General features: G+C 39.0%; 2 protein-coding genes across 4 annotated transcripts; one reads left to right on the top strand and one right to left on the bottom strand.

The window, feature by feature from the left end:
• The first annotated feature begins 15,634 nt into the window (after positions 1-15,634).
• LOC107828190 (uncharacterized) lies at positions 15,635-20,280 on the top strand. 2 transcript variants are annotated; one of them, XM_075246037.1, is made up of 4 exons: positions 15,635-16,134; positions 16,688-16,790; positions 19,325-19,568; positions 19,686-20,280. In XM_075246037.1, the coding sequence occupies exons 1-4, from the start codon at positions 15,952-15,954 to the stop codon at positions 19,765-19,767; spliced, it is 612 nt and encodes a 203-aa protein (XP_075102138.1). In that variant the 5' UTR covers positions 15,635-15,951; the 3' UTR covers positions 19,768-20,280. The 2 variants fall into 2 exon arrangements, with proteins under 2 accessions (XP_075102138.1, XP_075102137.1); XM_075246036.1 differs by having other exon boundaries at positions 15,643-16,134; positions 16,682-16,790.
• LOC107773333 (putative pyruvate, phosphate dikinase regulatory protein, chloroplastic) lies at positions 20,250-24,138 on the bottom strand. 2 transcript variants are annotated; one of them, XR_012705850.1, is made up of 4 exons: positions 23,672-24,138; positions 21,817-22,456; positions 21,389-21,632; positions 20,250-20,730 (listed from the first exon to the last, which is right to left on the bottom strand). XR_012705850.1 is itself a non-coding variant. In XM_075246035.1 (3 exons), exons 1-3 carry the CDS (start codon positions 24,092-24,094, stop codon positions 21,529-21,531), a joined length of 1,167 nt encoding a protein of 388 aa, XP_075102136.1. In that variant the 5' UTR covers positions 24,095-24,138; the 3' UTR covers positions 21,096-21,528. The 2 variants fall into 2 exon arrangements, 1 of the variants encoding a protein (XP_075102136.1); XM_075246035.1 differs by lacking the exon at positions 20,250-20,730 and having other exon boundaries at positions 21,096-21,632.
• Positions 24,139-24,943: the final 805 nt, after the last annotated feature.

The raw sequence follows: 24,943 nt of genomic DNA on the forward strand, positions 1-24,943 counted from the left end.
ATTCCTTATGGATGGTGTATTTAAAAGCAGTATACACTTGATGAATTCACCTATATGAGTGTGGAGTGAGCTGCTCCTATGAGATTTTGACCTAGTCTCTAGAGCTCGCATGAATAACCAAACATACGTATAGCCTAGTGGCACAAAATCGCATTGAACAGCAAAATTATGAGGGTCGAAATGTGATTGATAAAATCTCTTACTTACAATAAGAATTATTAGTTCATAGAAATATTATATTTCACCAGTAATTCTGTGAGTTAAGTTTTATTAGTCTAAGTTTGATTCGTAGTCCTGAAGACACCAAATCCATTATATTTGGACCATGCAAATCCAGCAAGTCAATTCTTTCATTATTTTATCCTTCTTCTATAAATTTTGAAAATGTGTGGGGATTGTGGGAGTATTTTTAAAATTTTAAAATAGCCACGTGTCTTTTCATTTTACAAGTATCTTATCTATTTCTAAGTGGCTTCTTGCATGAAGCCTTAATACTAAGTGTTGAAGGGCTTTGACAAGTGGCTATGAAAATCTACCATGTGTCTTCATGCATGGAAGACTAGGTACACTTGTTAATATTGAAGCCAAGTGGACTAATATATTAGGACAAGTATTAAAAAATTCTTCACACTTTGTATACGGATAAAACCGGGCTATTGATACACCCCAGTCTCCGACAAAATAAGCCAAGCTCGAGACATGATGACAGGGGACCAAAATTGATGCACAAGTCTCATAGATTTAGAATCTAGGGGCATGACGCCCGCCCTCGAGAATATCGGGATCATGCTTCGAAATCGGTCTTAGCCTTGAACGACTTCGAAGAATATTGTCAGACAATCGAGCACGGCCAACGGAAGGCCGTAACATCCGTGACCAGACGGATATCACGGTTGGGATCTCGGCATGTATTGGTGAAGAACCGACAATCAGTTAATCAGATGATTCTTTTACCTTTTATAGAGTTGTACCTAGAGTAGAATTCCCCTACTATATAAATGCGGTCTAATAATTCATTAAAGATATTGTAACACGCATTCTAAAGTAATATATTTTTATTTTTTCTATTATTAGCTTTTCTTTTCTTGTTCATCAATGCTGGCCATAGCGAGCCCGGATCGAGGGCGAAAGTTTCGCTAAGGCTGAAACTATCCTCCTTGTGTGGTTTGAATCCATATTATCTTTGTTTGTTCAATTTTACTTAATCCATCACTTTGTATCAAATTAATTCGCGTATCCTTAAAACTACTTACAAATTTAATTGTTATTCAATTTTGAAGGAATAGTTTGGCGCCCACCGTGGGGCTAAGGATAATAGTGACAATTTGATACAAATTTCCATAACACACCCTACTTCACACTTGTTCTTTGAAGTGTCTTTGATTTCAAGTCTGCGTTGAGAATGTCAAACTCCTAATCTGTCCCTCTAAACACGGATGCTGAGTCTGGCCACCATGGCAAGAACAACAATATAGCACCCGGTAACGGGGTGCCCCCCGCCGATCCCAGTGGAATCCCGGTCGCGGACTCGATCGACGCCACCTCACATGCGTCCATCAACATGAATTTGACCACCGATTCTGAGAATAGCGTCCGCGGGAGAGTCCAGTCAGTAGCCTAAAATGCTCGTGACGGTGAAGGAGATGGGATAAATTTGTGAGTGATCTTCGAAATATTACTGGCTCAACAGGCAGCGATAGCCCAATTGTAGAACAAAAGTCGCGCACCGAGCAGAATTGTGCCCGAGCCATACCGGGAAGTCACCCGCAGAATGAAGTCATTCCCTTTGATGGCACACGTGTAGGAGGTCACATGCTCATTTCAGTCGGTTGTTCCGTTGTACTTAGGAATCTCAGGCATGCGGAACGTCTTAGGGATCGGCTTCGGAGCTGCGCTCGGAGGAAAAGATTTTTGAACAAACTTCTTGGAATCCCGACCTTTTAATATCGGCGTTGCTCCTGGGATTTGGTCGACCCTGGAATTTTTAAGTTTCCAGCTTTTTGTCATTAGCTTCGATTTTCTTTTCTCCCGATTTTACCCATTTTGTCATCTCCTCGAGCATCTTTATAATCTCGGGGTTAGTCCCCGATTCATTTTCATTCGGCCTTTCCGCGACCGTTCGGGAAAACTCTATCAAAGGGGGATATAATATGGTATCACAACCTACCTCCTAATTCTATTAACTCATTTTCTATGCTTGCAGATTCCTTCGTAAAAGCACATGATGGGGCAATCAAGGTCGAGACCAGGAAGTCAGACCTTTTCAAAGTAAAACATAGGGATAATGAGATGCTTAGAGAATTTATGTCCCGGTTTCAAATGGAAAGGATAGACCTACCTATGGTCGCGGGCGATTGGGCCATTCAGGTCTTCACCCAAGGACTCAATGTTCGAAGCTCATTGGCTTCACAGCAGCTGAAACAAAATCTGGTAGAATATCCGGCTGTTACTTGGGCCGACATGTATAACCGGTATCAATCAAAGATTAGGGTCGAAGATGATCAGCTTGAGGCCCCTTCCGGGTCTGGTTATCCTGTCAGAGCCGTTGAAGAAGTCAAGAGAGATGTTGATCGTGAACCAAGATCAAGCAGGGATCAGTATCAACCATACAATGGAGACCGAAGAAGTAGTAGGTTTGGGCGAAACCCTATGAGGAGCGATGAAGGACCTAATCGAGGTCAAAACAACTGGGGACTCATGAGCAAAAACAGTTTCGACAGGCCCATCGGGCCTAAGGAAGCGCCAAGGTTATCGGAGTACAACTTTAACATCGACATCGCCGCCATCATAAAATCTATCGGATGCGTCAAAGATACTAAATGGCCCCGACCTCTACAGTCTGATCCAACCCAAAGGAATCCTAACCTAATGTGCAAATATCATGGCACTCACGGCCACATAACAGAGGATTGCCGACAATTAAGAGATGAAGTAGCCCGGTTATTCAACAACGGACATCTCCGGGAGTTCTTGAGTGATCGAGCCAAAAATTATTTCAGGAATAGAGATTCTAATAAACAGACCAAGCAAGAGGAACCTCGGCATGTCATTAACATGATCATTGGTGGAGTCGATGTCCCCCAGGGGCCAATGTTGAAGCGTACCAAAGTATCCACCACGAGAGAAAAACGGACGCGAGGTTACGTACCAGAAGGGACCTTATCTTTCAACGACGAGGACGCTAAAGGCATCGTGCAACCCCATAATGATGCACTGGTAATATCTGTACTCATAAATAAATCTCGAGTTAAGCGTGTGTTAATTTATCCAGGTAGCTTGGCCAATATCATTAGATTGAGGGTCGTGGAACAGCTCGGTCTACAAGATCAAATCGTGTCTGCAGTCCGAGTTCTAAACGGATTCAACATGGCATGTGAGACCACTTAAGAGGAGATAACATTGCCGGTGAACACCGGCAGGACCATTCAGGAAGCCAAGTTCTATGTAATCGAAGGAGATATGAGGTACAATGCTCTATTCGGGTGGCCATGGATTCACAACATGAGGGCAATACCCTCGGCTCTACACCAAGTGTTGAAATTCCCAATGCCAGGAGGGATAAAAATAATTTGCGGAGAACAACCGGCCACAAAGGATATGTTCGCGATCGACAAGGTAGTCCCTATATCCACACTTACAACGCCAAAAGGTATGGGTTCGATCGTCAAGAGAGAAGCCAAATAGCAATTACCTACACCGGCCCCGACCCAACCAGAGAACCAGGGGACCGATGAAGATGACGACTACGGGGTTCCCATATCTTTTATAACCCCCGATGACTCCGACGCCACCAAATCAACGGTCGAAAAACTGGAGCAGGTCACATTGATCGAACATTTGCCCGATTGAAAGGTATACCTGGACACGGGGTTAAGTCTCGAGCTCAGGAAAAAGCTCATTAAATTCTTTATAGCTAACATTGATTGTTTCACTTGGTCCTACCTTGATATGACAGGGATCCCCCCCAGAAATAACCACTCACAAGCTAAGCCTGGACCCAAAATTCCATCCGGTCAAACAAAAAAGGAGACCTCAGTTCTAAGTCAAGCATGCATTCATCAAAGACGAGGTATCTAAGCTCCTTAAAATAGGGTCCATTCGGGAGGTTAAGTACCCGGATTGGTTAGCAAACCTAGTGGTAGTCCCTAAAAAAGGGAATAAATTAATAATATGTGTAGAGTATAAAGATTTGAATAAGGCATGTCCCAAGGACTCTTTCCCTTTGCCAAATATCGATCATATGATCGATACGACGGCCGACCACTAGATCCTCAGTTTGCTCGATGCTTATTCCCGCTATAACCAAATTTGGATGGACCCGGGCGATCAGGAAAAAAACGTCCTTCATCACTAAGTACGGTACCTATTGCTATAACGTAATGCCATTCAGACTAAAAAATGCTAGTGTCACTTACCAACGCATAGTAAATCGGATGTTCAAAGAACAGATAGGAAAATGAATGGAGGTTTATATTTATGATATGTTGGTTAAGTCCCTGCGAGCAGAGGACCATTTGATGCATTTGCAAGAAACCTTCGACATATTGAAGAAGTACAATATGAAGCTGAACCCAAAAAAATGTGCATTCGGAGTCGGACCCGGGAAATTTCTCGGATTCATGGTGTCTAACTGGGGGATCGAAATCAATCTTGATAAAATCAAGGCCATAGAGGACATTACCGCAGTGGACAACGTGAAGGACGTGCAAAGGTTAACCGGACACATAGCTGCTTTGGGTCGATTTATCTCGAGGTCCTCCGACAAGAGCCCTCGGTTCTTCTCACTGTTGAAGAAGAAGAATAACTTCTCATGGACTCTGGAGTGCCAACAAGCCTTAGAGGAACTCAAACGGTACCTCTCGAGCCCACCTTTGCTTCACACTCCGAAAGCAGACAAATAATTGTACCTATACTTAGCAGTAACCGAGGTGGCAGTAAGTGGAGTCCTGGTTCAGGAAGAAAAAGGTACGCAATTTCCTATCTATTATGTTAGCAGAACTCTAGGTGAGGCAGAAACAAGGTATCCTCACCTAGAAAAATTGGCGCTCGCTTTGTTAAGCGCCTCTAGGAAGATAAAGCCATACTTTCAATGCCACCCCATATGTGTTGTAACTACTTACCCATTAAGGAACATAATGCATAAACCCGAGCTCTCGGGACGACTGGCCAAATGTGTCGTGGAAATCAGCGTGTACGATATCGAATATCGACCCTAGACCACCATCAAATCTCAAATCTTGGCAGACTTCGTGGCCGACTTTATGCCGGCCCTTATACCCGAGATCGAAAAAGAGTTATTGTTGAAATCGGGGAGTTCTTCGAGAATATGGACCCTCTTTACGGACGGTGCCTCGAATGCAAAGGGGTCTGGATTTGTCATCGTATCGAAGCCACCAACAGGTAATGTAGTTAGACAATCTATTAGGACTATAAAATTGACTAACAACGAGGCCGAGTATGAGGCCATAATTACAGGTCTCGGACTGGCTAAAAGCTTGGGGGTAGAGGTGATCGAGGTTAAGTGCGACTCCCTCCTTGTGGTGAACCAAATTAATGGGACGCTCGAAGTCAGAGAGGAGTGAATGCAAAGATACCTAGATAAACTACAAATAACGCTACATCGGTTCAATGAGTGGACTCTGCAACATGTACCTCGGGGATCAAAACAGTGAGGCCGATGCTCTTGGTAACTTGGGATCGTCAGTCGACAATGATGAGTTCAACTCGGGGACGGTCGTACAACTCATGAGATCGGTAGTGGAAGAGGGTCATGCCGAGATAAACTCAACAAGCCTAACCTAGAGAATAGAGGGCTCTACGTACAAAGGTAGCCCGATTTAGCTTGTCCGAAGACGGTACCTTATTCAGGAGAATGTTAGATGGCCCACTCGTAATATGTCTAGGACCGGGAAATACCGAGTATGTCATGAGGGAAATCCACGAGGGCACCTGCGGGAACCATTCGGGCGCTGACTCATTGGTTCGGAAGATAATCAGAGTCGGCTATTACTGGATCGATATGGAAAAAGACGCAAAGGAGCTCATACGAAAATGCGACGAGTGTCAGAGGCATGCTCTGATGATCCACTTATCTGGGGAGCCATTGCATTTGGTCTTGTCACCCTGGCCATTCATGAAATGGGGGATGGACATCATTGGTCCCCTGCCTTGGGCACTCGGTAAGGCTCGATTTATCTTATTTATGACTGATTATTTCTTTAAGTGAGTGGAAGCCCAGGCGTTTGAGAAAGTTAGGGAGAAGAAAGTTATTGATTTCATCTAGGACCACTTAATATGCCGGTTCGGAATGCCGGCCGAGATCGTGTGCGACAACGGGAAGCAGTTCATCAGCAGCAAAGTGAGCAAGTTTTTCGAGGACCATAAGATCAAAAGAATCCTATTGGCACCCTATCACCCTAGTGGGAACGGAAAAGCAGAGTCCACGAACAAAACCTACTCCAAAACCTCAAAGAGGTTGACAGACGCCAAAAGTAAATGGAAAGAAATCTTGCTGGACGTCATATGGTCATATCGTACGACCTCAAAATCCAGTACAGTGGCCACCCTATTCTCACTGGTCTATGGTGCCGAAGCTCTAATACCGATCGAAGTGGGAGAACCGAGTCTTAGGTTCCGATATGCCACAAACGAGTCAAACGACGTGGCCATGAGTACGAGCTTGGAACTTTTAGACAAAAAGGCATGAGGCCGCCCTCGTCCGGTTGGCCGCACAAAAACAACGGATCGAAAGGTATTACAACCGGAGAGCCAACATTCGACACTTTAATGTCGGGGACTTGGTGTTAAGGAAGGTCACAGTAAGTACCCGGAACTCGAATGAAGGGAAGCTAGGGCCAAACTGGGAAGGTCCGTATCAAATTATCGAGATCACCGAAAAAGGATCGTACAAATTTGGAGCAATGAATGGTGAGAGACTACCGAACAACTGAAACATAACTCACTTGAAACGATACTACTGCTAAGGTACGACCCCATTCATTTCTTTTCTTTACATATTGGACTAACACTTCTAGGTAACGGTCAAGGAATGATACAACTTTTAGGCCTGAAAGCATGCGTTGCACTCTTTTTCCCTTGAACCGGTTTTGTCCCAAGTGGGTTTTCCGGCAAGGTTTTTAACGAGGCAACAATGGATCATGCTAACTTAGGATTGAAGACCAGTTATGAACCGGTGTCAAAGATCATGTCAACAATATCTGAAGCTTCTCTAAAGTTCGGCCTCGAATACATGGGAGCATCACCCTCGGACAACGATTTTAGCAAGGAAAGAAACTTTGTGTTCGAACAGTCTAGGCTCGGTGGGTAAGATTTACTGTAAGGGCCAAATGGTCAAATGAACCATATCCATATAGACCACCCAAGCCATAACAAAAAGCTTGAACACATTTGTAACCTTGTATATTACATACAGAAATGAAAGAACGTTTCTCCTTATAGATAAATATTTTGTCCCTTAAAGATTTTCTACATTCGGTCCCCTAAAGATATCGAGCCCAAGGGCCACCTCTGTCCGGATCCAAGAGATCACAATCACTCGGGGACCGTCATCCAAGGTAGGCTCGGGCGACCTGGGGTATCAAAGCTTAGAGGCATAAAGCTTATTAGGCAGTGCCCGAACTTTAAAGGCTACGGCCATCCCCATTCGGGACTATTGTCATGGGCAAGCCCGGATAACTCGGGGTAACGAGCCCATTGGTCAACACCCAAACTTAAAAGGCTACGGCCGTCCTAAGAATGGCTTGGAGACGTCCGAGATCCGTAACCAAAACATAAGGCCTTCAAAATTTCTAAACCGATTTGAAGGCTACCCTCGACAAAATTATAAAAAGTACTAAGTGAACTTTTCGGGAAAAGCTTCCGGTCATACCAAGCCCCCCCCCCCCCACGAGCCTTAAGAAAAATAGTCTCGAAAACGAACAATGTTCGAACCTCCGAATAAGACCTAATTATTACGTGCTAAGGCATCTGAAATCTTTGCAATCATAAAGAAAAAAGCAAAAAAGAATCAAGCTTGAAAATTGCCGAAGGGAAAAAGGCTTATATATATATATATATATACACACACACACACAGAGACACAAATGTTTACAAAGGCCAAATGGCCTCAACAAAATACAAAGGTACAAAAGCAAAAATTACAAGGCACCTAATAAGCCTAATCCTCACCAGGGCCCGCCTCATCACCGGGGCCGTCGAAATCTTCCTCATCCTAGGGGTACGCCAACTTCTTGGCCTCGGCCTCGAGCCTCTTAACATTTTCGAGCTCGGCCGATAAATCGAACCCCCGGGCATGAACCTCTTCGAGAGCCTCCCTCTGGGACTGCCACTTCACATGATTGACTATCGCCTTTAAGAGTTCGTGAGCTGCCTCAGTATTGGCTTTGTACTGGGCCACCATCTTATCGGCATTGGCCTTGGCTATTTCAGCCATTGACTTGGCTGTTTTCAGCTCCTTGGCGAGGGTCTCCCGATCCGCAACAGCCGAGCTCAGTTGGGACTGGAGCTCCTCAATTTTCCGGGACCGTGCCTCTATTTTCTCCTTCATCGATCGAAGTTGGGCCTTCGCCGAGGCCAATTTCTCCCGAGCTGTTTCCTTTTCAGAAGCCAACCGGTCCATCTTTCCCTTTCACTCCTCGACCATGGCCTTGACTTCGTCCATCTCAGCCTGGAGCTGGTCAACCCGATCAATCTTCTGCTGGACCTGTGGATTCTCAACGTCAGACACCATGTCTAGCTCATCATCACTAGCTTAAAAAAACTTTACCTGTTCCAATAGGTCGCCATGTTCTTTCTGAGCCGCATCCAACTCGGCTCGGAGGCTCTTGATTTCATCCTCACGTTGCTCGCTGAGAAGTTTTTACATGCTTCTTTTCTCAGCAAGCTCTTTGTCTTCGGCCTCGAGTTGGCTCAGTTCATTCCGGTACCGTAGGAAGGTCTCGTGGTAGAGCACCGAGGCTTGCAAATATGAGGAAAGATATTAGAATTATCAAAAAATTTGTTTAAATATCATAAGAAATATTGGAATCGTCAAGAATTATCAAGAGTTACCCGTTTCAGCACCTGTTGTGCTTCGTTGAACGGACATGGCGCGTCTACCTCGTTCATTTTGGCATGTTCGGTCACCAGGCACCGAAGGTAACTGGCTATCCCTAAGGGGGAGGAGAAGACCCGAGCATCCTATGGAACTATGATAACGATTATCTGCTTCTGACCAGGATCCGTGCTCGGAGCAAGGAACCGGTTGGTTAATTTCGGGCTCGAGCTCGACCCGCCAGCTTCTAAAGGTGGACTTTTCCTTGGCACCTCTAACTCACCCAACCCAGTAAAATCCTCTGGGACTGATGAGTCTATACCGTAAAAAAGGCCTCGAAGGGGATCATCCGCCCCATGGACCTCCTCATGGGACAGCTCTTTCGTCGTCCGGGCTTCGTCGAACATTGACTCCGTGAACGAAGGCGATTCTTAAATAGCTATAACATCGGGCAGGGAAGGACCGACATCTCGCGAATCCTCGACCCTTACTTCAGCGTCGGCCTCACAAACTTGATGGGGATCAGCTTTGGTCGCTTCCTCCTCGGCTACTACCCCGTTCCTCGTGGACAGATGGAATATGGGCCATGAAGATGTCGTCATCCTCATGCTCATCTCTGAGCCAGAGGAGTGATGCCGAGTCAAGCACTCGGGAACTGGAGGTTTCCTTTGCCTTACGAACTAGCCCCCTTCTCATTTTCTGTTTCTCTGAGCTTGGTGAACTCGGGACCCTTTTTCTTTTCTTCTTCGCTGTTGTGGTCTCGGGCTGTCCCGGAGCGGAAAAACCAGTAGGTAAGTCCTCGTCCCCAACCGAGAGCCTATGTTCGACGATCTTAGACAAACCTACAAAAAGGAAGTAAAGAAAAATAATAAGAACATAAAACAAGTAGGATCCTAACGCGACCTACTCGAAAAAGAATCTTACCATGGGAACGGGCCTCCCAATGGTCTTTTGAAAGTTTGCGCCATGAGCGATCGGATTAGGGCATCTGTGACACAATGCCCTCGACCCACTCCTTGAGTTGAGGGATAACATTCAGAACCCAAGCAACGGCTACAACATAACAAGCACGGATAAGAAAAGGGAAGATAAGACATAAAATCGATGCTTAAAGGGAATGCATACGTGATGCGTTCCACCTTTCGGGGAACGGCCTCCACTCGGCGAGTACTAGGTCGACGGTCCTCACTCGAACAAAACGTCCTTGCCAACCCCGATCACGGTCCTCGCCGATGCTCGAGAATGGGGCTTTGTTGGCCCGACGTACTAGCTTTATCAATCCCCCCGGAAGATTCTGGGACTGTACAAGAGGAATAGATGATCGATGGTAAACGAGCACCCATCAATTTTGTTCACAAAGAATTGGAGGAGGATCACGATCCTCTATAGTGACGGATGGATCTGGCCAAGGCATACATTATACCTCCTGCAGAAGTCTAAGATGATCGGGTCTACCGGGCCCAATGTAAAGGAATAAGTGTAAACACTTAGATATCCCTCGACATGGGTGGTAATGGCCTCTTCGGGGTCGGGGACCACTATGTCTTTGTCGGCCCAATTGCAGTCCTTTCGGACCGTGGGGATGACCTTTTCGGTGATTGAGCAGATAAATCTCGATGCATCTTCACCACGACCCTGCACTGGGGAGGGTTTCTCGACCTTGAAATAGTCAGCGATCGAATAGCCACCGAGATGAACATCTTCAAGGGGGCTCTTCCGCCGATTCATCAACAACCGTATCGAGGACGGTCTCCTCGACCTCAGTGGTTGGTTTCGAAGAAGAGGGAGTATCCTTCTGAGGAACAGATTTTGAGGTTTTTCCCATTGTTATGGAAGAAAAAGATTGGAAAAAGATGGAGAAAGATTGAAAGTTGAAAGATCAGACTTGTTGGCTTGAGTAGGAGATGAGTAAAATTTTTTGCAAAGTACTGAAGAACCTTGAGTAACGGAGATAAAAACGCTAGAAATTATTGAAATCCTGAAGGTACGAAGGTAGAAGTTTTAGTGTAAAGTGAAAATTGGACAGAGGAGGAGGTATTTATAGGAGTTCAGCGACGTTTTGCATCCAGGAACAGTTGACCGGCAGCTGACATGCATTTAATGCTATTATGACATGACTGACGAGACGTTTAAGGTGTTTTGTCATTTCTGCCGCAATATGTCGAAGTAAGAATCAGGAACTCATGTCGTTTCTCGTCATTCACTCTCCGATAAACGAGGGGACTATCTATATACGGGTAAAACCGGGCTATTGATATACCCTGGTCTCCGACAAAATAAGCCAAGCTCGAGGCATGATGACAAAATAAGCCAAACTTGATTTTGAGGGTAAACACACTTGTCATACATGCAACCTCCCCAATTGCCTATAAATAGGTTGTGGATTAGCCATCATACTTACTCAATTCTCAACCAAGAATTCATCTTGCTAATCATTACTTTCTTCCTTCAATCATTACCTATTATTATCAATTCTTCTCTCTAATTTTCTGAACCTGCTGGATTTATTATTTAATTTTGCTGATTCTTGTATCCTCTAAATAAATAGAGGTATGCTTGTTTAATCCTGTGAAAATATTTCACATTGCTGAAATAGTTTCTTAGGATAGTGCCTAGTAGGACTCAAGCCAATTCATGTATTTGCTCATAAATAATATTATTAAAGTATCGTTGTCATTTTCCGGTGTTATTTCCCTACAACTCTTACCCCTAGAAAATTATTTGAGAAGGAAGTCTCTACTTAACATTCAAGTTGAGGAAAAACACATGTTTAGATTAGAAAATAAGACAACCTTGTTACAAAATTGATAACAACCTCAGTTAAACTGATCCAATCTTCATTAATTGGAGTTCTTTTTCCTATATCTAAACTCATTAGACCAACTAATTTAAATTCGTATCGTATAGGTCTATTAAAGAGATAGTAAAACATTCTTATTTAAAGCTTCTTTATTTGCATATTCGAACCGAAACTTTTGATTAAGGATAAATGATTCCAACTGTTGGATCAGTTATTCAAAACGCCATAGTCATTAAGAGGCAAAAGGAAGCGAACTAAAGATAAGTAAAGCATTGGAGTAATGTTTTTCTAATTAGCTGGCATAGTGGACTGTTAGAGGGAGGAAGGTGACTAACATAATTAACATTATTAATTCTTCCAAGAACTTCTTTAACTATATATTACAATTGTTAATATGTACAGATAAAGTGAATAACCGTGTTTTAAAAGGAAACATGCTCGAAAAGTATGGAAGGAATAGAATAAAAAGGATATAACTAAATAATGATAATGAAAACACTTAAATGTGAGTTGAACCATAGAGAGGAAAGAAAGAATGTGACTTTCTACAAAAGGTGCAATAACAGCAAAGGATGATCAATTAAACAAGTGGGAAAGATAAGCACTTGCACCAATTGACTTGCCAACTAGGTTTCACCTCACTCTATGCTTAGCAAAGGATGATCAATCAAACAAGTGTGTGAAGGATAAGCACTTGCACCATTTGACTAGCAAATTAGGTTTCACCTCACTCTATGCTTAGCTCTTTAATCTGTCTTTTTTTTTTTTAAATAAAAAAAGAATTTACTTATAACTATTTGGTACCCATTATCTAAAACTGTCTGACTAATCCAAATTGGCATCGCGTAGAATTTATTATGGGCGAAGAACTTTCTATAAGGAATTTTATAAATTAGCAATGAAAGCGGGGTATAAAGGAGTAGCATCCAAGCTTTATACATTATCCAAATTTGTACATTATAATTTCCCCCCCCCCCCCCCGGCTATTTAAGCAACGTCTCTCAACCAAAGTGTATGTATCCTTTCTGAAATTTTGGAGTACCCCCCACAAAATAAAAAAAATAAATAAAAAAGCATATGATCATGTACTACGTGGATAATAGATCTTAGAAGGCATAATGTTTTTTTTCTTTATAAATTCTGAAAAAATAAACAAACAATTCTTTTATCTGATTCAATTTATATGAATATTTTCGGAGTACTCAGGTCAAATTAACTAACTTTCGATGTGAATTTAGACATAAATGTTTTATTTTATTTTTTTGAAATAAAATTTACATATTTAGAACCTACATCAAAAATATGCCACAATAGTTAATAATTCAAAATATTTAAACGTATTTTTAAGAAAAGAAAATCTTGTTTAATTCCTAAATACTAAATAGTAATAGGTTCGCATAAATTAAAAATATAGGAGTATATAAATACAAAACAATTAAGGAAGTAAGTGACGCCATTGATAACTTAGACCCTACCCAGGTGAACCTAACTCTCATACTTAACAACGTTTAATTATCTCCTGCAAAATTGGACTTAATTTATATATTAATGATAATATACATATGTTTTTGTGTTATTAGTATAGTTTAATCTATTATAACAAAATTAATAATTTTTCATCAGATTACCAGTTAAAATCAATCACAAAAAAATTATTCATAATTACTTTGTTAATAATCTGATTAGTTAAATCTTCTTTACATGGTCAATAGATAGAATTTAAACCCAACCAAACAAAGTCAGCTCTGTCATTAAAGAACCGATACAATTATACAATCACCAGCGCATAAATACGTTAGAAACACTCATTTAAGAACAGAGTTTCAATTCTGGGTGTTAACACATTGACATGATTTTTTGATCTTTCGTTGACTTTCCCCTTTCATCTTCCTCTCCTTTTTTTAACTAGAAAGAAGAAACAAACTTATCAAAAAACATAAGCATACATAATATAGCATCAAGGATTATCGTGGAGTGGTAAGTATTCTTTGTTTCTTAACTAAAACATTTGCATATTTAAGTCTTGGGGATAGAGTCGCTCAGTGGCATGATTTTCGCTAAAGGGGTTCAAAAAAGAAAAATTTTAAAAAATAAAAATGATTGTCGCAATGGGAATTGAACCAATAACCTCACAAAGGTTTTGAAGTCCCTTGACTATTAAATTATACTTTTGGGTTGTGTCAAGGAGATTCAAAATATAATATATATATATATATATATATATATATATATATATATATATATATATATATATATATATATATATATATATATATAGAGAGAGAGAGAGAGAGAGAGAGAGAGAGAGAGAGAGAGAGAGAGGAATGAGGTTACCTTATATATACAGTGTAATTTTTTGACGAAAGAGGTTTGGATGAACCCCTTCTGCCCCCTTAAATCCGCCCCGGAGTCGCCCTTATTACGCATTACTTTACTTCCAATATTGAATTTTCCGGCGTGAAATCCAAATTTAGTCAGCTCCAATATAAATATCAAACGGGGAATGAGAAACCAAAAGAATAACCACACCTAGCTAATATTTATGTGTCTGGATATACATCTAAGTTACGTGTCTTTGCATGTTAGAGTTCTGTCTGCGTAAGAAACAAATAAATTAAAGATGAAGATTAATTATAAAAGAGACTTTTGCCTGACGTGTTAGGTTGGTAACTCGGTTATTTTCAAACCCAAAATACATGTTGCAGTTGAAGAAAAGAAAAAGATGGAGTCTTGCAAATAAAGTATCTGTCTTTCTTATCATCGTAACGTAATAAACACTTGGAATTTGGAAATTAATTGTTTATTTACTGAATAGGGAAAGTTGACTTCCTTGAACTACATGTGTTTGTTTTGTTGTCAATTCATGGTAATAAACTGTTATTTCCTGATTGGGTAGGCAAGTTTGTGATACCTTCCAAACAGGCACGTGGAGTCTAGTTCTATAGGTTCAAACCGAATCCAATATTTTCTACACAAAATATGTACCTAAGGTAAAAGATTATTAACCTAAAGTTTGGATGTAAATTTAGTTAAAACTTGAAAAAAGAGCCTTTGAAATTTGTGTTGAAAAATAATTTTTGTAAGTTGAAGTTGTATTTACACATACATTTTATTTATAAAAAAACTTGAAATTTTGTGAGTTGAAGAAAAACATTCACCCAAAACCTGAAAAAAAATTCAAAATCTTTTTAAAAACTGATCATGTTCCATGAACAAATAGTATTTTCAAAAACGAAAATGAAAAAATATACCCAAATCTATGGTTAAACGAGTGCTAAAATTGTGGAGCATATTTTTGTCCCAATATATAAGGCACTTTTCTGTTTCTATGCTAAAATGAATGATTCATCTTTATAGTTAAAACTAATTTAACTTTAAATTTTTATTTAATCCTTAATCAGATGAATTATATTCACACTAATATTTATAATTTATTTTAGATTATAAGTTTCAAAATACTTTGTATCTAATCAAACTATCACATAAAATGGGACAAATAATAAATTAAATTCTAAAACAATAATTTAAAAGTGTTATGCATTAGTGGTAAAAATAGAGGTGCACGTATCTTTGTCCAATGAGATTCAATTTATATCCTTTCGTCGAAAAAATTATATTGTGCAGACAAATCAATTCTTTTTATGAATATGACTATATGTTAAATTCCTTAACTTATTACTTCATATTTTGTTTTGTATTTTAAAGTCTCTTAATAAAAATCTTGACTTCTATATTGCTTAAAAACAGAACCCATTAAATTTAAATTCTGTACCGAAAACTTCCAAACGGCTCCTTTATATCAGCCCCTGTTCCTTCAGCTCCTCATTCAGCAAATTTGCCTTGTTTTCTGGGTCAATCCTATTTTTCTTTTACAGAGATCAACTTGCTTTAAATTTTTTTAATCCCTCTCAACGTTTGCTTTGACAACTGTTTTATTGAACTCCTAGAACTTTATTGTTAAATGTGGTTTGTGTTTTCTCTTTGGTAATATCCAATTTCCAACTAATTAGGACCAACCCTCCTCTTGTTTACGCTGTTTCTAGATATACACCACTTGTATTTTTTGGTTCTAGCTGTGCATATTGAATTGCTGGAAAATATGGGTGCTGAAAATCAAAGCTTAAATAGAGAATTTGGAGAAAAGGGTGTTGAAAAGATCTCTGTTTCTGATCATATTAATGGATTAAAGTGCACAAGCTCAAAATCAGAGAGCTTTGTTGTGAATATGGAAACCATATCTCATCTTGTGGAGAAAGAAATCAGTGGAAATTCAAGAATTACTGTAAGTTAATTTCATCTTCCTTTCTCTTTTTAATGTTTTCATCTTCGTAACATTGAGGGGATCCTTTCAGCAACGGTAAAGTTGTCTGACCTCTAAGTTATAATTTAGAACAGTTGAATCAGTCACTTTTGCTTGCATTAGAGTACACTGCCTACATCTGACCCCTTGAGTGCGGCTCTTTCCCTGGATTCTACGAGAACCCGAGATACTTCATGCACCTACATCTGCCCTTGAGTGCGGCTCTTTCCCTGAACCCTACGAGAACCCGAAATACTTCATGCACCAAGCATCTTAAAAACATTATGTCAATACAAATTAGTCTTAACTACTAAATTCCTTTTGACAATATTAAGGGAAGAACTCATGATTAGTTTTCCAACTTCGATCTTGGTCTAATTCAAAAATGAATTCCCTTTTTTAAGCAATTCTTCATTAATAAAGCGGTCATATTGCAAAAGCCAGAATTACTTGTTTGCTTTTTTTGTGTGTGTGTGGTTTTTTTTCTCGTTTTTCTTCTTCTTTAAACTAATGGTTTGAATGAAAAAAGTTGCAGAGAAACTTGTCAAGAAAGGGTTCATTGCGAGGCGGCGAGAAAAGAACAAACTTTAACGCTATGAATGAGAAAGACACTAACCTAATGGCGACTTCACCAAGAGGTAATAGATTTTTTTTCGTTCTTCATTTTTTGTTCACTTTCTTCAATGTTGAAGTATTTAACAGTAGTTTGCTAAAATCAATCACTCCCCGTTCTAGTTTATGTGAATTTTTTAGCTTTTAATTTGAAGCTAAATTAAATTAGATTAACTTAATATCATAAAGTTATAATTTTTTATATTCAAAAACTATTTACAGAATTACTATAAGTTACAATTCTTTTAATGTCACTATGATAAAAAAGATACATTTTAAAATATTGGTCAAAATTTACATAATTAAATCTAAAAAAGCGAAAAAAATCATATAAACGAAACATATGGAGTAGCTGGTAAAATTCTTGAGGTTTTAAGTCCACTAACTATGTTTTTCTCTCCTTACCCGTCTCCAGCAAAAGCACTGGTAAAAAAATATTGACCAATTTGTCCACAATTCTTTTTTGGGTCCGAATAGTTTCAATTGAATCCCTTCATCAAGAATTTAAATTGCGTAAACAAGGTAAAAATAATTCCTTTTGTATATGTAAAAATAGTTGAATCGTCCATAAATAAGGAATAACCTTGGTATAGTGACAAAGGTGACTTATAATTGTTGGGCAAAATAAAGTTGATCGGTCGGCCGAAATTAATTACATCCGCTAGTCAAATAATGTGTATCATATATATATATATATATATATATATATATATATATATATATATATATATATATATATATATATATATACATACATACATACATACATACATACATATACTTTTTTGTGATAGGTATCTAAAAATATACATTTCGTAAAATGGTTTTAGATTGCAATTTTGAGTCCTAAATATAGCAATTTAATCTCCTTGTTGTAATTTTTAGTTCCTTGGAATTGGCACAATCGTATTATCACTTATATGTATCCTCCAAAGGAGAGATAAATTAGAAGGATTGAGATATATTATGTTTTTTAAAGTTTAGCAGTTCATGTCTATAGTTCGTAATCACTGCTGTAGTTTTAATAAAATATGTACAGACGAGATAGAGATCAATTACCTACCAAGCTAGGATAAAATGACAACTGCATCATTTAAAGATTGTTTGAATTTAATCAACTATCTTAATTTAATTCTATCAATGCTAAAATCACCCACCGAAAAATACGTCCTGTTTTCAGAGTTTTGAGGTTTATTTATTCAGATTTTTTTTTTTCTGAGGTAGATGCTAAATTTGCTTCTTTAATCGTAATATTCATAGGCGGACCCTACCCTTTGGGTACGGGAGTCACTGACCCCGATAACTTTGAATTTTTTTATTTTTATACGTGTATATATCTTAAATAACAAGTAATATATTTTGATTGACACCCTGAAATTTAAATTAGGCAACTTCATTGGCCGATTTAAAGGGGCACACCTTAAATTTTAGAGTGTTGCTTGGTTTTGATTCAGACTCCAGCATTTACTTAAATTTTTATTCGACATTGGTAACCCTGCCAATTTCAAATGGTGGGTCCGCCACGGGTAGTAATATACACAATTATGATAATAGCAACAATGATAATTATTATGAAGGATTTAGTTTGACCATCGTAGAGTTATTAAGTGACAAACGTGCCTAAACATGCACCATGCACTTGCACGACAAACATATATAGTTTCACTAAACAACTCACATCTTAAGAAATCCACTCTGTCTCGTTATTTTCATATGGTAGTACTTTACAAGATCAAAATTTTATTTAAGTATTATTATAGTACTTAGCTTAGTTGCCTTGTCGTTTCGTTAATTCCTTTAAAAATCATCTTAGGTGAATTACTCTGATCTTCAATCCTAGATGTGCCAATTACGTACGCCATTAGTTTGTAATTTATATAATATAGGTGCACGTGAGCTCTCCCGTTTTAGGGACTACTGACTAGTATACTAATTCTTTTTCTTTCTTTCCATTATCTTATTAGATATTGTCCTTTTGCTAATGTTTTCTTTAAAGATTGCCAAGATTTTCTTGGTGAGCTATGACTTCATGAAATGATTATGCCACGAACATTTTTTGCAATCAAAATGGATACAATTGAAAAATAACATTATCCAAGCTGTCCACTCAATAACATCCAAAAATGTTACAAGAAGATAAGAATAAAAAGAAAAGGGCAGCTCAGTACACAAGTATCCGGAGAAGGACCACATTCCAAGTGGTGTGATGTAAATAGCATAGTCTAATACAAGATTAGTGGTTGCTTTCATAGCTCGAACACGTGACCTATTGGTCATATGGAGATCATTTTACCGGTTCTCTTTCGTGTTGAAGATTAGAATGATTATGATATATAATTTGTCAACGGGTTGGAATTTATGGGGTGTCGTTCCTTTTTTTTTTTTCCTCCTTAATTTAGAAGAAAGCACCCCATCGCATTAGAATTATTGAGTGAAACAGAATAAGCTAAGACATAATTATGGTGTAATCTGAATGGTATTAAATTTAAGATTTAAGTTATATACAATAACAATTTCTTTTACAAGTACAATTTGTTTAAACTTAACTTTATAAGTGCAGCAACTTTGCTAGCAGCTAACACTCCTGAAAAGACGACGGCAGTAACGGTGGGGACAGCCGATCACAGGACACCAGACATACGTAATCAGATCACAGCAGGGGCCGCCACCAGCAGTGTGGCGGCCGCCAACGGTGTTACTACCACCGAGAGCAAAGTTGGTGGCAGGAGATTCAGTTTCAGACGATCTTCTTCCCCTTCTTGGACCGTTGATCCCAGGAGGATACTAATTTTCTTTGCTACCCTGTAATTATCTCAGCTTGTTAAACAATGTTATTCCTTTTTCTTTTTGGTAGTGTTATACAAACTGATGGGCATTGTAAAAACAGCTGACTTTTGTTTTTATTGTTTTTTCATTGACAGATCAAGTATTGGAACAATACTATTGATCTATTTCACTCTATCCATGGCCAAGGTTAATGGAGAAGACAAAGCTTCTTATTAATCTATTTCATACTATCCATTGCCAGGCAAAATGGAGAAGACAGTTTTCAGTTAACAGAAGAGATGTGGGGAACTGTTTGCTCTCTTAAATAACAAAGTGATAAAAAGGCCAAGCTACTACTTGCAAATTCCAACTCAGAAGTCTGATATCGAGGCAGAAGAGATATTGAAGAGATATTGAGCATGACTAGTTTTTGAATAACAAAAAGGAGTTAGATGAATGGAGCCAAAAGAGATGCTAAAATTACAGCTTGGCCTTCCATTAGAAAGAATTCAAAGAAATAACTTCAATCAGCTGCCAACACAACATGAAAAAGATGTGAAATATTCAAATAATGAGTGGCGGGGTTTGGAACACATGTATATCTTTTTTTTTCTTTTTTTTTTTATGTGTTTTTGGTTATGTTTTTTGGTTTGGTATATTATACAGAAGTTGTTTTTGAGAACCAGGAGTAATATTTTGCGATCCTCTACTGTAAGCTATTAATAGAACAAGACATACCTCTTTATTGAAGCATATAGGGCAGTAGTGGTTGTATAAACTTCTCTATTACAAAGCAGTTATACGTGCAGTGCATATTTATTCAACTTACTCTGAGATAAGCATAACATTCCACACCGCAACAGCTTGCCCGTATTGTATGAGCATGACACCAATGCCATGCCAAGTAGGACAGGATAGCCTTGGGAGGAACAAGGCAGCATTGGCAGTGCTATGCACAAGAGGCAAAGCGGACTGTGGGCGCCAAAAGCAGGCACGAACGCATGCGAGTGTCTTGTGTGTGTGGGCAGCGACCAAAGGAACTTAGCTTCTAGCCCTTATATTGTACTGAACACCCCAAACTCACCCACACAGCAGCCAGCAACTTCAACTCGTAGGCCTCATATGTGAAAAACTTTTAGAGTGAAGCTGAACTTGGCATTGTCAAGGAGACATCTTGTGTCAAGTGCCGCATGTTGCTGCCTAGTTTGATAAGAAGACAACTCATTTAATATACCATCTCTGAAAGAGTATTACATGCTAATACATAACTTGATGCATCTGTATAAGATTCAACCCATGGTAGCAGTTAGTTCTTTGTTTATATGGACAATCAGCATTTTACAGTATCAGGATATAAATTTTTCTTTTACGCGGTGACGGGGCTAACTTGCACGTACCACGACTAATTCCACGGAAACCTAATACCTCCCACCGGCAACTGGTACGAAGTAACTCTATCCACCAAGGCTTGGATAGATGGGAAGAAAATTACAGTATCAAGCCATATTGGCACACCATTATCTGATAAAGAAACACAGGTACAAATTTTATGCTGGACCTTCGACTTGCATCACAGACACAGAAAAGAGTTCTTTTATGGAGCGAAAAAACTGGCCACATCTGTCCCCCTCCATTCCCCTTAGGCTCCACCCTCAAGCCAGGGAGGAATAAAGACAGAATATCGCTCATTTACAAAATATACATAGATGCAACTGCATTAGCTGCATTCAGAGTTCATATTGTTGCAATATTTACATGAGGTGCAACGGGGGTTTTATTGGAAGAGTTATATTACCTATTAGCGTATGAAAACTACGTAGAGCACTGTATGATACATATAAAGCAAAACGTACGACACCTGTCAAACATAAGTTGCTATCATAGTAAGTTTATTGCTCCGGCGTTGCCAGCCAAAGATGATGTCTTGACTCGAGACTTTCAAGTATAGTCTTTAATTGAACCCCAAGATCTGATCCCTCAATGCTTGAGAACAATAGTTTAATAGCGTTTTGAAATTCTTGGCATTGAACACCTGTTCTTTCTGTCGTGGTAAAGTCTCAGAACAATAACTGCCGTTTCTTCAATAGCTTTAGCTGTAACTTCTGCAACCAAATGGATGAAAACGAATCATCAAATTACTAATACATTTCCTCATTAACTCGTCTGCATGGGCGTAGTTGTGGGAGGTTCACCTCCTGATTGTTATGCTAATATATTACACCCAATATCAGACAACAGAAAAACTTCATCACATATATGACATACGAAATTTGGGAGGCAAATTACCTATCACTGGCCAGACAGGGTTTTGCGCAAAAATCTTTCCCGCGAATTCCAACTCTTGTTTCACATAATCCATGTCACAATAGTTGGTCTTTATTTCTCCATTAAAACTGAGAGTCTTAGCTCTTGCTCTTCTGATGGATTGCAGAACAACAGGATTTATGGTCAAAGCAAAAACCTTTTCTGGGTTAACTTCAAACAGAGTCTTGGGCAAGTCTACATTCATGACAATAGGCACATTAGCTACTTTATATCCTTTCTGTGCAAGATAAATAGACAGTGGTGTCTTCCCAGATCGTGAAACGCCCGTTAGAATTATATCAGCCAAGTGCAGGTTTCGTGGCAATGCGCCATCATCTTGCTTTATGGTAAATTCAATTGCTTCAATCCTTCGGAAGTATTCCTCGCTGAGAGTTTTCTCCCTCCCAGGAGCCCAGCGAGGGAGGCCAGAAGGTGAAACACCAAGATGGCCACCAATCGCCTCTGTAATTGGCCCCAGTACATCGGTAGACGCTACACCCCAGTGTTTACATGCTTGTCTGGCGGATTCAGACATAGAAGGATCAGCTAAAGTATAGACGACCATCGCCCCCTCCTTGGCTGCTTGTTTTATTATCTCCATTAATTGTTCAACATCATCAATCTAGAAATGTGGTCCATCAAGCGAAAACAGTTCAACAAAATAACCAGCATAAGCTTAATCGTATCTGGTGTCAGATCAAATCAAATATTTATTAAGTCAAAAATATCAGATAGTAAACATGTTCATTTGGATTTTAGATGATAAAAAAAGAAAACAAGATCAGATTACTTTTTCACATGAATCTTTCATATCAAGTTTACTATTGTATAAATCCGGCAATACAAAAGAAAATGCATGTCAGTTGCAGCTCCAAGAAAGAAAAGTACTTGTATGCTAAATTTGTAGCCGTTCTCATGGAATCTTTCATATCAAGTGATATGAACTGATAGTGAAAGATTCTTTTGCACTATCAGTAAATCTCAACCTGTCACAGTAAGTAAGTTATCATTTTACCAGAATACCAATTAATAACTTAACCTGATTGGTGTAAGTATGTTCTGCACTGTCACTGCATAGAACTTAAAGTCCAATCCAATGGACTTAAGTTATATATGCATTGACACTGTTAAAAAAAAATTTAACACGATGAGTAAATCTTAACCTGATCACAGTAAGTTACTTATCATTTTTACTTGGTTACCAATTAATATTTATCTAGAGATTTACCTTTAATTACTTAATAGATGACTTGATTATAAAAATATAGTTTATTCAGTGCATAGAACTTAAATGCTAACATAAAATACAAAAGTAATTAAGTTATATGGCATGGAAAGTTACAAAATCAGTGTCATTTTACCCGTTATAACAACGTATTTACCATTTATTAAAGATTATCATCAATACTACTCCCTCATTCGCAATTTACGTGACACTCTTTCCTTTTCAGTAAGTACCAAAAGAATGACAACAACAACAACAAACCCAATATGTTTCAGTAAGTACCAAAAGAATGACAACAACAACAACAAACTCAACATGTTCCCAACATAGGGGAAGTACCAAAAGAATGGCACTTTTCTATATTTAGTAACAATTTAACTTTAATTTTAGTGTTTAGTCGCACAAGATGATTTGTTTTAGGCCACAAGTTTCAAAAGTATTCATTTGTTACTTAAACTTCCTGTCTGAGTCAAATACAACAGAGGGAGTATTAAATACAGTTAACTACCATTACTTTTTTCGTAAATATCTTTTTACATATCATCGGTGCATAAAACTTAAGCTCAATACAAGAATAACAAGCACTTACAACGGACAAAAGGGCAAACTTACCCCAGAGAACAAGTGAGTATTCACAGGACAAACCCGATCAACTAAGCAATAATCAAACTGTCCTAACGCCGCGTTAACGGCGTGTTCCGCCGTCCATCCAGTTCCATCAGACACCATAAATATCGACTTCCCCCCTCCGTTACCCTCCGATTCACTCTCCGAACCGGACCCACTCCCACGTTTAGGAGACGTAGGCAACTCAAATTCCTCTTCGCCCTGAACCGGCGAACCGGACTTGGTGCGTAATTCAACAGACCGGTCTAATTTCCTTCCGGACCGGATGCTTCGAGCTCTGGACCACCGGTTTAGCTGAGGACTAGTTTTAAATTTTCGAACCTGTGGCTGAGTCAGTTCATCGGAAGCTTCAGAACTCGCCGGAGGAGATGGGCTACTGGACATGACTAAGCTAGAGGAACAAATCATTTTTTTGTTTCGAATTTGTTGTTTATTATCACTGAATCTAAGTCGGTGTTGCGCACACACATTTATGAATAGGCATATCAAAGCGTCTTCACAGTTGAGATTATTTTGCGGGTTCCAGAAATCAAAATGGGCTGGGTCGGCCCATATCTTTACCACCCAACTATCTGATTTGGCCCATGTTTTTATTTTATTTTGTTTTAACCATTTGTCAAAATTCACTTGCTCAACTAATATTATGGGGCATTTGCATCTATACCCAGTTTTTGGGTCAACATTTAACTTATACCCGCTTTGCAAAAAAAAATTGCAACCGTACTCACTTTTCGGGTAACTTCAGACATACGGGCCTGAAGTAGCAAAAATTTATGTCTGAAGTTTGAATTTCAGAATGTTTTGCCTTAAGTGTAACAAAACTTTAGATATTTTTGCCTGAAGTTTGGCCTGACTTGCAAAGGCAATCACGCAAACTTCAGTTCATAGTGCAATGGCAAACTTCAGCTCATAAAACTACAACATGTTTTGGCTGAAGTTTTTATTTTGTAATTGCTGAACTTCAGCATTCTAGGAGCTGAAGTTTGTTTTGTAATTGCTGAACTTCAGTATTATAGGAGTTGAACTTTGTTTTGTAATTGCTGAACTTCAGCATTCTAGAGCTGAAGTTTATTTTGTATTTGCTGAATTTCAGCATTCTAAGAGCTGGAGTTTTTGTTTATATTTGCTGAATTTCAGTATTCTTAGAGCTGGAATTCTAAGTATGCACACGGAAATGAGGAAGATAATATTTCAAAAAAAGAATTCAACAAAAGAACATATTATACAAAAACGAAATAGTACTAAACAATAATGAAT

Source organism: Nicotiana tabacum, chromosome 23 (assembly GCF_000715075.1).
Source record: "Nicotiana tabacum cultivar K326 chromosome 23, ASM71507v2, whole genome shotgun sequence".
NCBI lineage: Eukaryota > Viridiplantae > Streptophyta > Magnoliopsida > Solanales > Solanaceae > Nicotiana > Nicotiana tabacum.